Below are 19,102 nucleotides of genomic sequence, written 5' to 3'. Positions count from 1 at the left end.
GCTTCTTGCTCACGAGCACAGGGTTTATTTTCAGCTCTCGACATCTTCCTGCAGCCAAGCACATATTCTTCAGCAGTAGAGATGCCTTGGTTGTCATTTCATACCCGAGACATAATTTGAGGCGAAAGAGAAGCGAACTTGTGGTGCACGTTCAGAGCCTGATTCTCAACCCCAGCTCAGCTGAACCAACTCAGGCCCAATCAAAGGCACTTTGCGGTTACACTACGCTTGAAAGATGCAGTCTCCTCCCAGTTCAGTAACTCGCATGTGATGTAGGTGCATATCCGGCGCTTAGAGGGGCTATGGTTCATTTGACAGTTTCGAATTGTGATTGTCGCCCAAATGAGAGGAGATTACCCTCTAGCAACAAAGGTTTCTATAGTCACGGGGCCTTAGGGCTCGTGCAGAATATTAATGGGATGTTAGAATAGACTCGACGTTATTAGGTGGGTGAGTGTGATGAAGTGGCAGAAACGATACAAGAGTATTTTCTCGCTGGACCAACAGCCCAAGGCTACACTCATTAAAGTGTGCGCCTCTTGGAGCCTGCCAGACGTACCGGGCGCGAGTTGGTGGTCAGCAGTACACCCACCCTGACACTCTTAAATGAAACCATCATCCCGGTGCTTATATTTGCACTTCTCAGGACCTGATTCGATAACGCTGCTGGCGGTGGTGAGAATCCTCACATGGCTTGTTCTTCAGCAGAAAAAAGCAGGCTTTATCCTAGGGCTCGTTGGGGCATTTGAAGTTTCCTGGTTATTCTTAGGAGACCTCATTGAGAAATACTGGATAGGGCACAGTTACTATAGGCAAAGACATTCCGTAATCCTCCAAGACATATCCACGATCCATCCAACTTGTATCTTTTATTCCAACGTCACTAAGTCTACGTGGTTGTATCATGTCCTGATGCTAGCCGATGCGCCTTCTTATCCTCGTAAACGCAGCGCTTAAAATCGCCCCTTGACACTTCTCGGGCCTGGAATCGCTTCATTGTATCCCTATCCTCAGAGTCAAATGAACAACAATAGTGTCATTCAGGTCGATCTAAACATGACCTGACCCGAGTTTCCGGTGCCTCTTTTGCTTGGGTCAGGAGCTAGACTTTGCCCAAAAGGCACTGACCTGGAGCAAATCTAGTCAACTCAACTTGGCGAATGCCTCTCGGAGTGTTGCCGATGGCGCTCGCCCTAACCTGACACCATTCTAGACATGGCTGCGGATACATCCGATGAAAGGATAACCACTCCGGTGAACGACCCCGAAGAACAGAGACTATTAGAATGCCATTCGGTTCAAATAGGCAAGCCATATTTCTACCTTTCTCCTTGGTTTGTTCGGCGCAGGTTCGATCCGAAAGCGGAGTGTATTCATCATGCGCGCATTCTCAAGCCTCTCCGGCGTCCGACAGGGCCCTAAGATCACCTGTCCCAGCCTCCAGCGCTTTCGAAAGCTAGCTACGGCGGGCCATGTCTCATCTAGGACTCGGCTTAGTCGATTTGAGCAGGATCAGTACATCGATTATGCTGGTATTATCAATAGGATTCGGCTTGGTCGTCGAGTGTGAGCTTCACCCCTGTTTCTGAGATTCATGGCTAACAGAATGACAGCGCTGGGCGTGCACTTACGTACGCTGAGAAAATCCTGCTAGCATATACTGAAAATCTAGAGGATGAACCTCTCCGCCGTGGAAAAACTCGGCTCAAGCTGAGGCCGAGGCGCATCGCCTGCCAGGATGCTACTGCGCAGATGGCACTGATCCAATTCCTCTCGGCAGGCTTGGATTCTGCAGCTGTCCCGACGACAATCCACTGCGATCATTTGATCGTGGGAAAGTCTGATCAGGATGAGGATTTACCCAACGCTCTTGGTGCTCATAAAGAAGTGTATGATTTCATGTCCAGCGCCGCCAAGCGGTTCAACATGGGCTTCTGGAAGCCTGGCGCAGGCATCATCCACCAAACTGTCTTAGAGAACTATGCATCCCCCGGTGGCATGATGGTTGGGACCGATTCGCATACTCCGAATGCTGGGGGTATGGGCATGATTGCCATCGGCGTGGGCGGTGCCGACGTAGTCGATGTCATGGCAGGTTTGCCATTTGAGTTGAAGGCGCCCCATGTCATTGGAGTGAGACTGACAGGGCAGCTTTCTGGATGGGCGACTCCGAAAGGCAAGCTCGCAGTCCAGAATCTATAGGGAGTTGAATGACCAACTGTATATCAGACGTGATCAACAAGCTTGCATCCATCCTGACCGTTAAAGGCGGCACCGGATCCATTGTCGAATTCTTTGGCAGCGGAGTCCAGACATTATCCGCAACGGGCATGGCCTCCATCACCAACATGGGTGCCGAAACAGGCGCCACGACATCAATCTTTCCATACTCGGATGCCATGTCTTCTTATCTCCGGGCTACGGGTCGTCATGAGATAGCAGACGCTGTCAATTTTGCGGCCCTAGAGCTCCAAGCCGATCAGGGAGTCGAGTATGACAGAATCATCGATATTGACCTATCCTCACTCGAGCCTCACATCAACGGCCCATTCACTCCAGATCTATCAACGCCAGTCTCAGAATTTCGGGACGCCGTGTCGAGAGAGTCGTGGCCTAGGAAGCTCACCGCCGGGTTGATTGGGTCATGCACACATTCTTCGTTCCAGGACATGACGAGGGCAGGCGGCCATAGCAAGACAAGCACTGGGTGCGGGCTTAAAACCCAAGATGCCCCTTCTCATTTCTCCTGGAAGCGAAAAGACCAGGCAGACGCTGAAAGACAGCGGTGCTTTGGGTGTGTTTAAGGAACTCGAGAGCATCCTGCTCACCAACGCTTGCGGTCCTTGTTGCGGTTCGTGGGACCGACAAGACATGGAGAAGGTGAGCAAGACAAGAAAAGTGTCATTGAGTATTACTAACTGCGCCCAGGGGACTCAAAATTCCATCATAACTTCTTATAACCGCAACTTCACCGGCCGCCTCGACGGAAACCCGGCAACACACATCTTCCTCGCATCACCAGAGATGGTTATGGCAAAGATCTTCTCCGATGACCTAGGCTTCAATCCCGTGACAGACACAATTACCACTGAAGATGACAATGAGTTCAAGTTTGAGCTGCCAACAGGCGATGCTCTGCCACTAAACGGGTTCAGTGACGCAGAATATGTCTACGCCTCGCCTCCATCCGCAGGCAGAGAGTCAATCCAAGTCCAGATTTCTGACTCTTCAGAAAGACTCCAACGGCTGTCTCCCTTCCCGCCAGGTCCGACCTCGGATCCAGAAAACTGCGTCATCCTTATCAAGGCCCAAGGGAAATGTACTACAGACCATATTACCCCAGCGGGGCCTTGGTTCCGCTTCCGGGGCCATCTGGACAACATCTCCGACAACACCCTCATCGGCGCAGTGAATGCAGAAAATGGCAACATCAACAGTGTCACTAATTGGCTCACGGGCGAGAGCGGCGCGGTTCCTCAGACTGCGAGGGCGTATAAGCAAGTTTCGCAGCCTTGGGTGGTTATCGGAGACCACAACTACGGTGAAGGTTCCTCTCGAGAGCACGCAGCCCTTCAGCCGCGGCATCTAGGATGCCTCTCCATTATCGCGAAAAGCTTTGCACGAATCCACGAGACGAATTTGAAGAAGCAGGGAGTATTGGCGCTTCCATTTTGCAACGAGGAGGACTACAACCACGTCAACTCCTCTGATCGTATCAGCATTCACGGTGTGGCTGATCTAGAGCCGGGGAAAACTTTGACTCTAAGAGTTGTACCGACGACTGGAAAAGGAGAGGAATGGACGACTCAGGTAAGGCATACAATGAGCGTTGAGGAGATTGAGTACTTCCGAGCAGGAAGCGCCCTCAACTTGATGGCGAACCGGAAGAAGAGCACTCAGAGTTCTCCTACACTGTAGCAAAGCCAATAACGCAATATATACTACAGAATTCCATCTCCAATGTTGAATGAAAAAGCTGTTCTATCGCGACATTCTAAACCTACATCGCTCCTAGTCTACCTATGCACCCTAACAAACATGACGGTTCTAATGATCTGCTTTCTCAACGAATCCCTACGAAAGGGCCTTAAAGATGTATAGTCTCGCCAGCCCCAGTTGACAAAGCTACTTCCAGAATACTCGCCCCTCCATCAATCTCCTCGCCGTCCGAAACACCGTTGCAGACTCGAGCTGTCCCTCATGACTAATGTCGGCGGCCACGTCTAATGTGCCGCTGGCATGGCGAATAGTCATCTCTGAGCTCGAAAGGGGGCCAGCAAGACACTCGGCCACCGTCGTCCCAGGGATATTGACAGCTGCTGCGACAGCGAGGGCGACAGTCACAGGGATGGCCTTGTGGGGCTGGCCAACTGACATTGCTCTCACCACTACCGTGTTGGGCTGCGAATCCTTGGGCTTTGATACAATGCCAATCTTGGGGACGCTGCCGGGAACCGAGCCTTCTGTCTCGGCGAGGCCCATCTTTACTCCAGCTTTGCGACGCATCTCCTCGAGCCGTCTGAGCAACGCTTTGTCGGCATCAATGTCTTGCGGCGACAAGGCACCGCTCACGCCCAACTCTGCAGCAGGGACGAAGCAGCATGGATTACCGGCATCGATGCAGGTGACGCGGGCTCCATCAATCATCTCTGACTTTGCCCCTGTTGGGAATAGCTTCCCTGTCCGCGATCCAGCCGGATCGAGGAACTTGAGCTCCACGCGGGCGCCGGTCCCAGCAACACCGTCAATGGCAAAGTCACCGTTGGCGGCGGCTTTACCATCGACGACTGGAAAGACCTCTTGAATGATTTTGCCCGTGTTGGTGTTGTGCACCCGGACTGTAGCCTTCATATCCTTGTTGACAGTCGGAGACACAAGCCCACTGTCGATGGAATATGGGCCTACGGCAGCGGACATGTTGCCGCAGTTGCTCGAGTAGTCAACATCTGTATTCTTGATGCCCAATGATACAAACGTATAGTCAACGTCTGCATCGGGTCTCTCGCTTTTACCCACGACGCAGACCTTGGACAAGCTAGAAACGCCTCCGCCGAGTCCATCCAGCTGTCGCCCATACGGATCAGGACTACCAATGCACCCGAGGAAGATGGGACCCCAGGATTCACGGTTCTGGGGCAGGTCTTTGGCCTGCAGCATGATGGCCCGCGAGGTTCCACCGCGGTAGTAGGCAGCGGGGAGACTGTTCTGCCTCTTGAGTTTAGTGTGGGTCATTCGGCGGAAGCATGGTGATGTCGTTCTAGAGAACGCGCGGGGGCAGATTGCCCTGCGCAAGGCGTGGGAGGTTGATCGGGAGAACATGTCGACAATGATATCTCTAGTACAGAATGAGAATTTGTTTTACAAGATTCTCCTCAGTTGTTAGTGTATAAGGGGTAGTGTAAGCAGTAGAACATGGGCCTTGAGGCTAGGTTGGGGGGTTTCGTCGGAAAGGTCCGATGGCCCAAGGTCGCAGGATTGCCATGTCGGATCCATCCGACGGCCAATAAACTAGGTTACTACCAGGGGCAACATGTACTCCCATTATCTCTTGGTCAAGATATATCATCCGCTTCGCCTTACCTTGACACTTTCTTCAGCTCATACATCTTTATCCCAGTCATCGGTATGGCAGCTACAGTTGCAGACTCCTACGCACAGCCGGCTCTTCAGCCGAGAAAGCGAAAAACACCATGGCGAAATCTCCTCGTCGGAGCCTTTATGAATCTCACTCAAGGCAAGTCCTCAGCCCAGAATCCCGTATAACATTGGATTAACAACTGGCAAAGTGACGACCCTGGGTCAACCGATGGAGGTTCTCAAGACGCACGTCGGCGCCAATAGGAATGACTCCCTAAAAGATGCTGTGCAAAAGACATGGGCCCGTGGGGGCGTCCGTGGTTTCTACCAAGGCCTAATCCCTTGGGTGAGATCCCCCAAGACTGGTGATTTCGTTCAAAGCTAACCGCTCCAGGCTTGGATTGAGGCATCAACAAAAGGCGCTATTCTAATTCTCACTTCGACTGAAGTTGAGTACTACGCAAAGCGCCACCTCAACGCCGACAGTGTCATCGCCGGCGGACTAGGCGGAGTTGCTGGAGGTGCAGCCCAGGCCTATCTCACAATGGGTACGCATTCCAACTCGGCCATTTCCTTACTGTGCTAAACAATCCAACTAGGGTTTACCACCTGTATGAAGACTGTCGAGGTCACAAGAACGAAGAATGCCATGGCAGGAGCCCGTGTACCAGGACCCATGGGAGCCTTCTTCGACATCTTAAGAACAAAGGGCATCAGGGGCGTCAACCGCGGTGCCAATGCCGTGGCTCTTCGCCAAATCACTGGCTGGTCATCAAGAATCGGCATCGCAAGGCTCGCAGAGACAAACATCAGATCCTTGAAGGGTAAGTCAGCCAAGGACAAATTGTCTTTTGGTGAGACGGTTGCTGCCTCGACGATCGGCGGTGCCCTTAGCTGCTGGAACCAACCCTTCGAGGTGAGTTAATGTCTATTTATCCCCCTATTTGCTCTTCCTGCTAACGTGAAACTCGTGCAGGTGGTGAGGATAGAGATGCAGTCGTTGAAGGCAGATCCAACCAGACCAGCCTCGCCAACCATGGTCAACACAGCCAAACATATCTTGGCAACTTCGGGACCACTAGGCTTCTTTCGTGGTATCGTTCCGCGTATCGGCGTAGCTTCTTGGGCAACAATCTGTATGGTTGGTCTCGGGGATATTGCAAAGGAGGCTTTGGCAAGTCGAGGACACGCGAGGAAGTGATCAACAGCAAAAGACACAGTTATTAATACATGACTGCATCAAACCCAATACCGTAAAGCCATGAGTCTAGCCCGTTGTCTCAACTCCCGAAGCTAGTCGATGCGCCTTCTTATCCTCGTAGACTTTTCTCATCACCCGTCTAATTGTGTGAACTGCATACAAGCAAACATTTGCCTCGGATATCGCAAGCAAGCCCTTGATCTGATCTGGTGTCCACATGAGATTGTACGACGTAGAAAAAGACGCCGTCTGTTAGAACTAATCAGTATGATGATTAGCACCATGGGAGCAGAACTTACCGAAGGATTGAAGCCTGGATTCACGCCGTTTGGTAAGAGTGGACAGTAAACGATGTAAATCTCCTGGCCGTTTCGCCTTGTTCCTTGAAAGACTTTGGCGTAATGGTTTTTGTATGTTGATTCAATCTCCGAACCATGAGTTGTGACGCTCTGTGAGTTGAAATGAACGTCTTGCTGAGGTTCATGAAATATTCCCGTTTCCTCTCCTAGCTCGATGTGAAAGTCGGCCGCAAAGTGGTGCAAACGCTTGATTGCCGCCCCCGTGTGAACGTCCGAAGAAGCATCGAAAGCGATAAAGATGTCGACACCTCGCTCTTGTCGAGCCAAGACGTGGTTAGGAAGGTTATTCGACATGCCGCTATCCATCAGTCGAGTGCGTCCTTGGGCCTCCCATGGCATGTCAGCTACTGAGTGATCTGCCGCTGGGACATCAGCCATTAAGCGAATACCATCGCAGACTGTATTCTTCTCGTGATGAACTTTTGCTCTTTCTGGGCTGTGCAGAGACCGCTCGGCAGTGTGCACCCTTGCCCTAATCGGCCTTTCAAGGCCATAAAAGGGGTTTGGGTCGTGTCCCGCACGGATGGGATTTCCCCACAAACCTTCCCACTTCTTCATGCTCAGAAATCTGTTGAGAAGGGAAAGCATTCGTGCCATGATGGTTCCTTTTGCCATAGTCGCTAGCAGAGTGGATATGTATCCCGTCAAAGGGCCTGCAGGGGCACTTGTGCATTGACCTAGCAGCAGAGAGAACGACTGCTCCGGGCGTCGATCGATCGAGTGGCCTGATATGAACGTGCGGCCCCATGCCCAAGTGGGGATGTATCGGTTGAGATCCAGGCTTCCGATCTCGAGAGGTGAAATCTCGAACCACTGAAATTGTCGTTTGGGGCGAGGTATTGTATCGACAGCCATCTCGGCTGGCGAAGCGGCAGTGATGAGAGAGCTCCCCTGGTTCTTTTCTATCCTTCCTTTCGCACGCAATGTCTTGACTGAAGAGGTCGAGTAAACGTCCTGTTTCGATCCGTACGAGAACCTCGGCACGCGTCTGACAGCCGTGAGAATGGGCATGGGTTCAAGTCCTTTGTCGATCCCCGAGCGATACCAGATTTTTGACCACTGGAAGGTAGCCCGGCTCAGCCTCCCCTTAGGTTCTCGAGACAGGAGCTGGTAGGTCGTCGTCAGCGTGGCATAAATATCCATGATGCCCAATCCGATGATGCTGGTCTCGGCTTTTCTTGCCAGTGGGCCAATGAGGAAGTAAACACCCCTCTTGCTCCGAGCAACCATGTCAAGGGCACGGATACTCATAGGATGCGCCAGTTCGCTTGCAACGTTGAGATAGTGCTGCACGAGCCTTGAGATGTCGTGGCGAGCAATGGTGTAATAGGCCGCAAGTGTCCAGCAACTCCCGCTCACCCCTGCAACCCAGGTAATGCAGTCCCATAGTCCAAGTTTTTTCGCTGCCAATATGAAGCCCGTGAGACCGTACATGGCTCGATAGCCTCCTCCAGAGCCGCCAAGGGCCACAAGGGGGATATCTCTAGGGTCGACTCTCTCGCCTGGAGGGAGCCCAAGGAAGCGATGAAGTGAATCGTCGCCTCCCGAAGAGATTTTTCGTTTGCGTAATTCGATAAAACTCCGCTCTTTGTAATGCAGAGAAGATCCATTTCGAACTTGAGCATCCCATTGAAGTTCCGGATATGTTTTGAGATCTTGATCATCCCGCTTCAGAAGTGCCTTGACCTGAGCCAGGTCAACTGCTCTACCATACCATCTCTCAACTATATGGGCGGCTCTTCTCCAAGGGCTTGCTGGAACTGAAGACTCGACACTGCTGTGAACAATACTCCCAGCTTGATCCCGAAGTCTGGGTATGGTGTGCGGGCTCGGCTTTGTCGTCCAGATATCTCGATTATGAAGTCGCGGCCTCTGATTGGCAAGATGCAACCTCGAAGTCACAGGCGTGGCTTGAAATAAAGTGACGAGGGCACAGAGACAGTAAGTCTTGACGTACAAGTAAGTAGGAGATTGACGAAAGGACGTCAAGATGACCATCTTGAGGGCGCAGGGTTGCCTTTACATGAGAGGAATGCAAAGAAGAAATTCAAGAATGAGCCATTTGTAAAAGAAGCGTCTACATTCGCCGACGCTGACGAATTTGAGGGCGTTGATGTAGCCAGAGATGGTTGCGCATGGCGCCCACGTGGGAGTTGATTGGCGTTTTCATTTCCGTGTCGTTTCCGTATTTGCCTCACCAGTCACAACGAGTGAACTTCCAGTCGAGAGGATGTTTCGATCAAGTGGCTGCAAAATTAAAACTTGGATAAACCTAGATGAGCTTCTGGTAAAAACAGATTCACTCAGTATCGGTATATACAAGTAAGAGCTCTCTGGTGACGGTCAATCTGTAGTCTTCACAGCGAGCACCAATCACCGAGTTCTCATCTCCGCCCTGTAGTGAACATCCAATCACATCATTCATTGGTAAAGATTGATCAAGACTCGAGTGGTCATTGCATTTCCTCATGAAAATGCCCACTTGCACTGATGTGCGAAAGAACTGAGTTGTGAAGACTGAAAGAGCTGTCTGAGATGAGCGAATCATTGAGTCGCATCCATCTTATCAAGCACCAGGACATTTACCGCTTACAAGTCCTCTCATCTTAGTCTTCGCGCCGCCAGGCTAAAACGGCATCTTAGCCTGGCGCTTCGGCCGAGTCCCAAGTCCGAAATAGCTGCACTATCGATTTTGATGGATAACGCCACCCTGTCGCCCCAATCAACAGGTAGACTAAAACAATAGTAGAACGATAGTCTCAAGCCACCCCCTAGCTGACGAGTGCCCATTTCAGCTATCGTGAATAAATGAAGAGGTTTCTCCAGTCTCATTTGCAGAATCTTTCCGACCTCATCGAAACCTCTTGACGCCATGGCTCTCCGCAAAGTCCTCGCTGCTTGTGCAGCTCTTGCTCTGGTGGGCGTCGACGCCAGCCGCTGCAGGCCCCATTCGAGCCACGCGATCTCTTCGTCCACCGTGACCGAATCATCAACCGTCATCACGTCGTCTTCTGCTATCGAGTCGTCAACTGCCGCCTCGACAACTGTATCTGAGCAGGCCTCCTCGTCGACAACTGTGTCCGAAGAAGTATCATCGTCTACAACTCAGAGCAGCGAGGCTTCATCATCAACAGTCGATAGCAGCGCCACCAGCACTACTTCCACTGTGCCCACATCGACCGGCTATCTTTCCAACCCCGGTTTCGACAACAACGGAGCTGGCTGGACCCTTGCTGGACAGGCCTCCATCAACGACTACAACTGGTATCACGATGCTGTCGGCGCTGCGTAAGTTCCTACAAAGCTTCCTACATGTCAACAATTTGCTAATACAGAAAATGCAGTCTTCTATCTGTTACGGAAACCGGACAAGACGCAGGGAGCAGCATCTCCACCCTCTCAGGAACCTCGTGCCCGGACAAGACTACGAGGTTTCCATGTACTGGTCGCTCAACTGGTGGTGGGACCCCGACGTCTGCTCCTACGTCTTCTACATCGACGACCAAGACTTCACGAGTGCGGTTCAGACGACGAGCGGCTGGGTGCAGCTGTCGACAAGTTTTACGGCGCCTAAGGCCGATCCAGAGCTGAAGATTCAGCTGTGGTGCTCAGCCATTCCTGATAATGGAGAGTCGGACTGGGAGCCGTTGGTGAACGCCTACATCGACGACGTGGCTATCGTTGAGTCTAATTAGAAGGGGACGATAAGATATCTCGAATGATCCTTGGCTTTGAGAATCATAATGACACCGAATTATACCTATAGCGGATAATATTATTACAAAGAGCGTCATCACCCTTTGACGATTAGTTCCAGAGAGTGGCAACCCACCACCAAGCCCAGCGGTGATAAGATATCGTGACAGTTACCAAGATAACAACATTATGCAAGATATGCCGTACTTAGCCGTCGAATACGTAAGATATGCTCAACAAAAAACTCGCCAAGAAACCGTGCCACCAAGCTTTCTTGGCTTGTGGAAACCCCCAAGAAAAATCTCGGCAAAAAATGGCGGCAGTGGCCAATATCTTGGCAAGACCCGCGTGCCAGCGTAGGATTTGTAATGCAGATCCGGGCCTTGGCTGGTAGTATTCTTTCATCACTGTAATGCATAATGCAGCCTTTATTGGGAAATACTTCCGAAGGCCGATATCTCGGTGGAACCTCACGACATTTTGGAAAGGAAAGCGAGATGTTGTGTCATCTCGGATGAGGGCTGCTGTGCCCCCTTACAATCTCACTCCTCCTGAATCACGACAAATCAAGAAACGGTTTTTCGGGTGACAGTGGAAATTTATGACGATCTAGTCCATCTGATATGTACAACATCCAGCTCCCGAGTTTCAATATCAAATTCCGTCGATAACGTGGAGAGCCGATATGTACAAGAATGCGTTATAAAAAGAATACCCAAATCCCAGTTCTCCATCCCATGCATATCCCTGTATCCCTCGCCAACTCCACTAGCAATCATGATAAAGGACCGACGAGAGCTTCATTGCGTGCGCGCGTGTGTATCGCTTAGATGGTAAAGCGGAATCGGGGGCTGCGCTCACCCATCATGTCGATCTCGTCCTCAGTCTTGCCCTCCATGAGGTGGTCCTGCTTGCCCTCATCACGGAGCTTGTTCTGGCGCTTGAAGTGGAGGTGCAGGATGATGTTGAGGAGGAGGGAGAAGGCGAGCATGCCGATACTGGCACCGTAGCCGGGGCGGAAGTGAGGCTTGTCCTTGTTGGAGAAGAGGAAGGGAGAGGCCACACCAGAGGCGTTACCAACAGTCAGGTGCATGCCGGTAGAGAAGGCTCGCTTGCCGTAGCGGGGGTTGTTGGAGGGCACCCAGGCGAAGGAGATGCCCGAGGACAGGAAGATACCGATGGAGACGAAGCAGCAGCCAGCATAAGAGACACCATTGCCCTTACCAGAGATGAGCATGGCATAGCCGATGATAGCAGAAGAGATACCACCCATGACAAAGTAGCCTCGACGCTGGGTCTTGTCGCTGAAGTAGGCGCAGACGAGGTAGACGATGGCACCGACGGCGTAGATGGGGACAGTCATGGCTTGGACCTCAGCAGAGTTCCACTCGCCCATTCCGAGGATGATGGTAGGCAGGAAAACGACGAAAGAGTAGAGCATGGCAAGGCAGGGGAAGAGAGCGAAGCAATAACCCCAGGTAGTCCAGTCCTTGACGGCATCAATGACGTCCTCCTTGAGAAGCTCGCGGCTGTTGCGGGCACGGCCGACCTGCTCCTCGTGAATCTTGCGGAGGTTCTCGCGGTCCTCGTCGGTGAGGAACTTGGCAGTCTCGGGGCTGTTGGGGAGGACGAAGGGGATGATGATACCGGTGAGGATGGTGGGGATACCGTTGATGAGGATGACCCATCGCCAGGCGCGCCAGCCAAGAGTGTGGTCCATGAAGCTGATGCCATAGGCGACGAGACCACCAGCGACACCAGAGGCGGCAGCAGTGGAGAAGAAGTAGGCGATGCGCAGGGCGAGACTGTGGCGGCCGTAGAACATGGAGAGGTACAGCACGACACCGGGGAAGAAACCAGCCTCAAAGATACCGAGGAGGAGACGGCAGGCGATCAGGGCACCAGTGCTGCTGACCCAGGCGCTGAAGGTGGCGGTGATACCCCAGCACAGAGTGAGACCAGCGAGGTAGCGAGCGGGTTGGAGCTTCTTGATGATGAGGTTGGAGGGGGACTCGAAGAGCTGCATAGTTGTTAGCTTCAATGTCTAAATATGTGTAGGGGATGTGACGTACACAGTAGGTGACGAAGAGGACAGAGACTGTAAGCTGGAAGTCGTTGCCGTGCATGCCGAGCTCGTCTTCCATACCGAAGAGACGGGCATTGCCAATGTTGACTATGTATTGGTGAGTATTTGCTTTTGGTGAGTGGACAATCAGAGCATACCTCGATCCATCATGTTCATGAGGTACACCCACATCACCGTGGGGATGATGCGGAGGTCAAGTTTCCGGAGAACGGCCTTCTCAGTGGCCTTGTCGACAAACTCAATGTTCTCACCGCGCGCCTCCTCAATGCCCTCGACCTTGCCCTTGCCATCGGAAGAGTCAGAGGTCTTGGGTCTGGGAGGTTCATGGACCTCGTGCTGAGTATATGACAGGTTATCTTGTGCCGTCATTGTGAAGATATGTGATCAAGCTGAAGATGGACCAGTGTGGTGGGGGAGCAAAAGACAGTAGAAGATCCTGAAGCTTCGAGAAGCTCAAGACTAGAAGAGAGAGAAGGGAGGAGGAGGGGAAGCCCGAAGGAGTGGGACTGGGGAATGCGATTGCTTGCTGAGGAGAGAGTAGGATCGGCGAGAGAATGGCAGGACGGACTGAGTGTTTTATAGAAAAGCCAAGATGTTAATCCACGTGGGTTAAGACAAGACCATCTGGGGCCTTACTCTCTCCTCTTCTCCTCCACAACCCCAAGGCTCTCATCATTTTCCGCCCCATATTCCATCAGACCTCTGTGCGTTATTGCCAAGGCATGCAAGCTTTGCTCAAAACTTGCCACGCGAGGCATTTGCTTGGCGGGTACCCCGTATCTCTCATCTGTAGGCCAAGCAACTGCGACGCATCCGCTGGTCCTTTTTCGCCTTCAGGCTGAACAGACCAGAAATCTCAGTGGACGGAATCCCTCCCCATGCCTTGCCCCATCTCCGAGATGATCTTGACCAAAACCAATGATCCTAGATCCCCCGCAGCACAGATTCTCCCTCCCCGCATGCCAAGACTCCCCGACGACTCCGCTATCAGGCTATTCCCGCGCTGGCGGGTGCGCCCTCCGTCTGGGGGAGGGCGGATGAGGCCATGGATCCCGTGTCGGAGCATGCGCGCATAAGAAAACAACAAGAGAGGGCTATAGAGAAAGAGTCAAGTGTCGAGGGCGGTTTTCCTCGACGAGGCAGCACCGCACAACACACGTGGCTTTCACGAGGTAGGTGACCATTTTCCCTTCTCCAAATGCAATGCCGGGCGAGCGGAAGTCCCTCACAACCCCCAATCCTATTGCTAATAACTCGGAGCTTGGCCCTGCATGGCCCTGATAAGGGGCGGTTAAGGTGGTGGGCGGGCGCCCTCCCTCCCTCTCCTCTCCTCTCCTCTCTTGAGACCGCAACTTGGCTGACGTAATCTATGTGCATTATTCCGCTACCACACACGATTCGTATCGGAGTTTCCATTTTGTGAAGAAAGCGCTTGCTCCGCCCCTGTCGTGAAAAGTCTGCACATCTCTCGCGCACCGCACAGCGCGCGTCGTCTCTCTCTTCCCCCCTACTCCGCCTTTTTGCGCCCCAACTTTTTTCATGCTTAAAAATATGCATAGGCCAATCACCAAGAGGGGAAATGCTAGACTTTACCACAGTAGGAGTAAGCCCGTCTCATCGCTCCCTCAACCGTTTTCCCCCTTCTTCCCCCCTCCCCATTACTCTTACCCAACTCCATCCACCCATCTTGGCCTTCGGTCTTGTCTTGCTCGGCGCCAAGTAAACTGAGCCCGACTCTCAGGCCCGCAGAAAGCACAGACGGGGCAAGAGAGACTCGCGTAGACCCCAAGATCAGATCAGATCAGATCACCGTATGACTTTTTCCTGCTGCATTCCAACATCTACCCGAGGGCATGGGATCTTGGGGAGCAGGCATGACAAGAAAGCGGGGAGGGGGAGGACGAGTACCTTGACCCCATGGGGACCCCATAAACAAGGAGGTGAGGAAATATGGAGAACTTGGAGAATGCGGCCGTTCAAGCGCGCCGGCCAAGGCTTTGCCAAGCGCCAACCAAGCGCGCCAAGCCTGCCAAGCGCGAGTTGCCTGTGGACAAGTCGAACGAGCTGGTTGTTTGGTGGATCGATCAACCCTGATGTCGTCATGCCCTGCTCCCTGTCATGTTTTGGCTTACCCTGCCCCGGCCGTCCCCCCCGCCAATGCTTCCCTTCCTTCAGGGCCCAATCTCTGGCCCATCTCTTGTCATCTCTTGTCATCTCTCTCTCTCCCTCTCTCTGGTCTGTTTCCGACTCCCTCGGTTCTCCGGTAGTCCGCTGAGGTGCTTGGATACTGGTCGAACCACCGCGGGGGAAATACCTTGAGGATAAGTGATATCAGGGATGTGTCGACTACACGTGGCGGCGGCGGCATAAAGGTGAAAATGCCGCGGCTGAAAAGCTGAAGCAAGCTGCATCTTTCCCATGGCACCATTCTGTGACTGTTGACGAGCGGTCTAGTTATGATTTTGTTCAAGATCTACATCGTGGTGCCACTCTGCGCATTTCTCAGTGAGTGTGGAAGAGGGTCGGCAAACGAGGGAAATAATCACATCAGCGACCAGGCTGAGCAGTTGTTCCAGTAAGTGATCCGATCCCATATCGTCCTCAGTCTTGACCAAACGCCGAGAACATCACCATGACACAGTTTTTCAACCACCCCCTGGTCTCTACTCGTCTCCGTGCGTTCACGTTGGCCTCGTTCTCGCGTGGAAGACGCGCAGAAGATGGCGTTGAACACCATCCTCATGCAAATGCGCCCTTCCCGCGTGGCAGCCACGAGGCCTTTGCCGTCTGCAGTCATCTCGCGGATCCCCTCGTGTGTGTGTGTGTGTGATGTGTGTGTTGCGTCGTGCCGCCTTACCCGCGCTCCTAGCCAGCAAGGTCGCTGCCGATCCCCAAACACTAGTGGTTTTTTTCTTCCCTTCTCCGAGTTTTGCTAACCTCGGTTACATCGTGCTTCTCCTCTCTCCCCCAATCCCCAACGGCTGGAGTTTAGAGTCTGTCTTGTCTCCTCCTCTCCGAAGGATTCGAAATTGGGGAAACACTCACGTTGGGGTTTGGGGTTAAAAAAGTTGAAACTCACGAATTTGACGATATCTCGTAGTTCCGCAAAACATGGTGTTTTCAAAAAAAGAAACCAAAATATCAAGACGTGAAAAAAGTCGCTCAAAATCCGGGGAAATGACCGATGAATCGTCTCTTGGCAGATATTGATTTGAAAGAGGCAATATTGATTCGCTCCCCCGGCTGCCTCCCACTTTATCTTGGCGGCCCCAGTTCTCCGCTTTGAGTGCTGAGGCCAAGAACTGGTGATTGGGGCGAGAGACCCTTGTCGTTTCTGTTACCGCCGTGAAATTGGCTCACTGAGGCTATTCAGACAGAGCTGAAAGCCACGTAGTTTAGTCTGGGCAATCTCGTTATCGCCGCCATTTGTGATTTCATTAGACTTTCCACATACTGGCCTGATGACTTTGACATCAAAATTCAGATTTGAAGCTCAAATCAATTTCCAGGGTCTAAATAATGCGCATAAATGAGGATGCGACGGACATGAAGCCGTTACCACCTCTACCCTACACAACCAAGTGTAACATCGTTCAGCTCCAGATAACCGTTCGCGAGTTAAACAAAGCCGGCCTATCCCCGTTATTTGGCGTTCGCATGCAGGGATCTGCTGCCGTTCGGGCTGAAGCCGTAGCCTTCCAACAACCTCGGTAATAGTTTGCTGCCCTTCTGAAACACACGCAACACACTTGGATGTTAGTGAGTATAAGGTATTGTCGCACAAATCATGACTGGCAAGGGTTAAAAATAGCAGTTGGTGCCCGACCGGAAATAAGAAGGGTTGGCCTTGTCGATCTTGAGAGCGTGTATGATAGAATGGCCTGAGATTGCTATCAAGATGTGAAAGAGGCACGACGTCTGCGATTTGAGAGATGCTCCGAAAACTTGTCAGTTTAAAACTTGAATCTACTAATCGACACATGTCGTTTGTGTTTATACAGTCTTCTTTTTATGTCAGGTCCAAGTTCTCAAGCCCTTCGCGGGCATGCTGCCTGCAGGGATAAAGCCTCTCAGCACAGGCGTCGGTTGGTACTCCACTGACAAAGTGCTTTCTATATATTGTTATTAAGAATATAGAAATCGCGACATTTGCCTAACATATGTAGATGTCGTCTAGAAATACTACGGTAGCCATCTATGACGAGTTACTTTGGGTGGGTGATGAGAATGAAAGGACAGAGTAATGATAATAGCTCCATGCAAGTACTTCTGGGATGCAAACAAGCTGGCATACCCTTGCGTAATCTCTATAAAGTTATAGACTCATCGAGTTCATAACTAGAAGAATAAATTCGGAAATATGTCTGTGATGCATCGCGTTTACGACTGGAGGGCTTCCCCCGACCCTTCGCCTTTCAATCCCCGAATCATGCCACTCAGTCTGAATATCCCATAGCCTGTATAAGGAGGAGCCCACAAACGAAGATCAATATCAACATGTTTGGTGTCCTGGAAACCACGATTCTTATAGAAGTTGTATGCTGCAGGCTCAGAGCAAAGCGCGAGGGGAACACGAGCAGCATGTGCCCTGTGGAAGGCCTCTTGTAACAACAGTGAGCCAATCCCTTTCTGGCGATGCGATGGCTTGACGTAGATATAAGTCAACTCTGTGCCTTTTGTTAGTCCCTGGGGTCCTAGTTTGCTGCTAGGGATCTGCATACCCAAGTGGTTGAGGCTATCCGTCTCTCGATTTATCTCAGCCGCGGCGTTTGTAACTGCGGACCAGACGCCTGCATGCATGCCCTTTGGCACGCGTTGTTCCTCGGCATCGCTGCCAATTTCAGTGTCTTTTCTCGCTTCAATAGGAGTCTTTGGCGTCAACACGAGATAACCGACAAGCTCATTCGACTCTTCATCCACGGCTTTGAGACACTGAACCATGTCGTCGTTGAATGATGATTCAACAGCACGTCTGTACTGGGGCTTTTGGGCAGCATCATTGGGCCAGTCGAGGTACAACAGTCGATTGATGGTGAGGCAGAGTTTGGAGGAGTGCACAAACTCTGCGAGCATAGGCAGATCAGAGACAGCGACGGGGAGAATGGAGATGGCCATGATGTCTTGGTTTTTGCTTTTCCGTCAAAAGAATCCTCGGGTTGGAGCAGGCGCACCATATATAGCCGCAATCTAGGCTCCAATATTGCTCGCTGATTTGGGCAGAGAACGCATGCCGAGTATGGGCTGGGGGATGACGAATCTGCACTGATCTAAGGGTGTGCCTGAAACTAGGCACCTGCGACCTAACCTGTTGTCAACATTTCCTTAGTCCTCTAGATCTAAACGACGATTAAGTGACGCGTCCTGCCATTCATTAGGCAGCAGATCATTGTGGGAAATGCTCTATACATCTACATAGATACCGGCCGAAAGCAATACGATATTCCATAGAGAGTAGAGAAAAATGCGGATCACCGTCTTCTCCTTGAAGCCTAAACACTTAAAATAGATATCCAATCCCAGAGGTTGCTTTGCCCAGTTTCTCGTCAACAGGACCCTACTGCAATGGGGACCCTTCGGGCAAGTTCTACCACCGCCCTCTATCGGGTGCCAAGTACTGCATATCGACAGCTCATGGACTAGAGAGACAATTTTCCTAATTAATCTGTTACTAAAGAGTAGGCAGTTCAGTGGCAAACAGGTCAAGGAGTGCCGGATCGGCAACAATGAATCACACCTACTACGTCAGCTGCATTTCCCCCCTTCTCTCACTCGCAGAATTGTAACAACTCCATCCTCCTAGGGATTCAACCTAGAATCAGCAAGTCATTCACCAAAATGGCATTGTACACCCTCATGTCAGGTGGCAGCCACAAGATCCTTTCCTGGCCTCTCACAATCCAGTCGCCATCGACATCGAATCCACGCCAGGAACCGTCTTGCCCAATATATATTACCCCCCGATTCGTAGTCAAGTATTTGCTACAGTCTGATAGAGCAAGCGTTTTGAAAGATTTAGTGACCCGAACTGTCTTCATTGGAGTGCCGTCGCCTAGATTCAGTTGTCAGGCGAGAAACTCATGGCTCCTATCACTCCACAAGGTATCTCGATCTTGGCATAAAGCCGCCCTATTGCCGTGTCCCACACCCGTATTGTGTCGTCTTTTATTTTTGTTCCATCAGGAG

At 51.7% G+C, this 19,102-nt stretch overlaps 7 protein-coding genes across 7 annotated transcripts; 3 read left to right on the top strand and 4 right to left on the bottom strand.

Moving 5' to 3' along the window:
- Window positions 1-1,378: 1,378 nt before the first annotated feature.
- Window positions 1,379-3,918, top strand: MRS44_015846 (uncharacterized protein; the record flags this gene model as incomplete). The annotated part of the gene is made up of 5 exons (XM_065619378.1): window positions 1,379-1,566; window positions 1,614-2,095; window positions 2,230-2,707; window positions 2,766-2,880; window positions 2,929-3,918. The coding sequence occupies 5 exons, from the start codon at window positions 1,379-1,381 to the stop codon at window positions 3,916-3,918; spliced, it is 2,253 nt and encodes a 750-aa protein (XP_065475450.1).
- A 207-nt stretch (window positions 3,919-4,125) lies between these two features.
- On the bottom strand, window positions 4,126-5,319 carry MRS44_015845 (uncharacterized protein; the record flags this gene model as incomplete). The annotated part of the gene is made up of 1 exon (XM_046271138.2): window positions 4,126-5,319. The coding sequence occupies one exon, from the start codon at window positions 5,317-5,319 to the stop codon at window positions 4,126-4,128; it is 1,194 nt and encodes a 397-aa protein (XP_046129996.2).
- A 487-nt stretch (window positions 5,320-5,806) lies between these two features.
- On the top strand, window positions 5,807-6,778 carry MRS44_015844 (uncharacterized protein; the record flags this gene model as incomplete). The annotated part of the gene is made up of 4 exons (XM_046282092.2): window positions 5,807-5,923; window positions 5,972-6,125; window positions 6,177-6,493; window positions 6,554-6,778. The coding sequence occupies 4 exons, from the start codon at window positions 5,807-5,809 to the stop codon at window positions 6,776-6,778; spliced, it is 813 nt and encodes a 270-aa protein (XP_046129997.2).
- Window positions 6,779-6,844: 66 nt separating this feature from the next.
- MRS44_015843 (uncharacterized protein) lies at window positions 6,845-9,135 on the bottom strand (the record flags this gene model as incomplete). The annotated part of the gene is made up of 2 exons (XM_065619377.1): window positions 6,845-7,027; window positions 7,078-9,135. The coding sequence occupies 2 exons, from the start codon at window positions 9,133-9,135 to the stop codon at window positions 6,845-6,847; spliced, it is 2,241 nt and encodes a 746-aa protein (XP_065475449.1).
- An 874-nt stretch (window positions 9,136-10,009) lies between these two features.
- Window positions 10,010-10,832, top strand: MRS44_015842 (uncharacterized protein; the record flags this gene model as incomplete). The annotated part of the gene is made up of 2 exons (XM_065619376.1): window positions 10,010-10,425; window positions 10,517-10,832. 2 exons carry the CDS (start codon window positions 10,010-10,012, stop codon window positions 10,830-10,832), a joined length of 732 nt encoding a protein of 243 aa, XP_065475448.1.
- An 827-nt stretch (window positions 10,833-11,659) lies between these two features.
- MRS44_015841 (uncharacterized protein) lies at window positions 11,660-13,288 on the bottom strand (the record flags this gene model as incomplete). Its single annotated transcript, XM_046270284.2, has 3 exons — window positions 11,660-12,853; window positions 12,906-13,006; window positions 13,057-13,288. The coding sequence occupies 3 exons, from the start codon at window positions 13,286-13,288 to the stop codon at window positions 11,660-11,662; spliced, it is 1,527 nt and encodes a 508-aa protein (XP_046130000.1).
- Window positions 13,289-17,299: 4,011 nt separating this feature from the next.
- On the bottom strand, window positions 17,300-18,034 carry MRS44_015840 (uncharacterized protein; the record flags this gene model as incomplete). Its single annotated transcript, XM_065619375.1, has 1 exon — window positions 17,300-18,034. One exon carries the CDS (start codon window positions 18,032-18,034, stop codon window positions 17,300-17,302), a length of 735 nt encoding a protein of 244 aa, XP_065475447.1.
- Window positions 18,035-19,102: the final 1,068 nt, after the last annotated feature.

This window comes from Fusarium solani (assembly GCF_023522795.1).
Source record: "Fusarium solani strain SB1 chromosome Unknown bctg00000011, whole genome shotgun sequence".
Lineage (NCBI taxonomy): Eukaryota > Fungi > Ascomycota > Sordariomycetes > Hypocreales > Nectriaceae > Fusarium > Fusarium solani.
The sequence above is the reverse complement of the archived record's forward strand: the minus strand, read 5'-3'. Positions and strand labels throughout refer to the sequence as shown.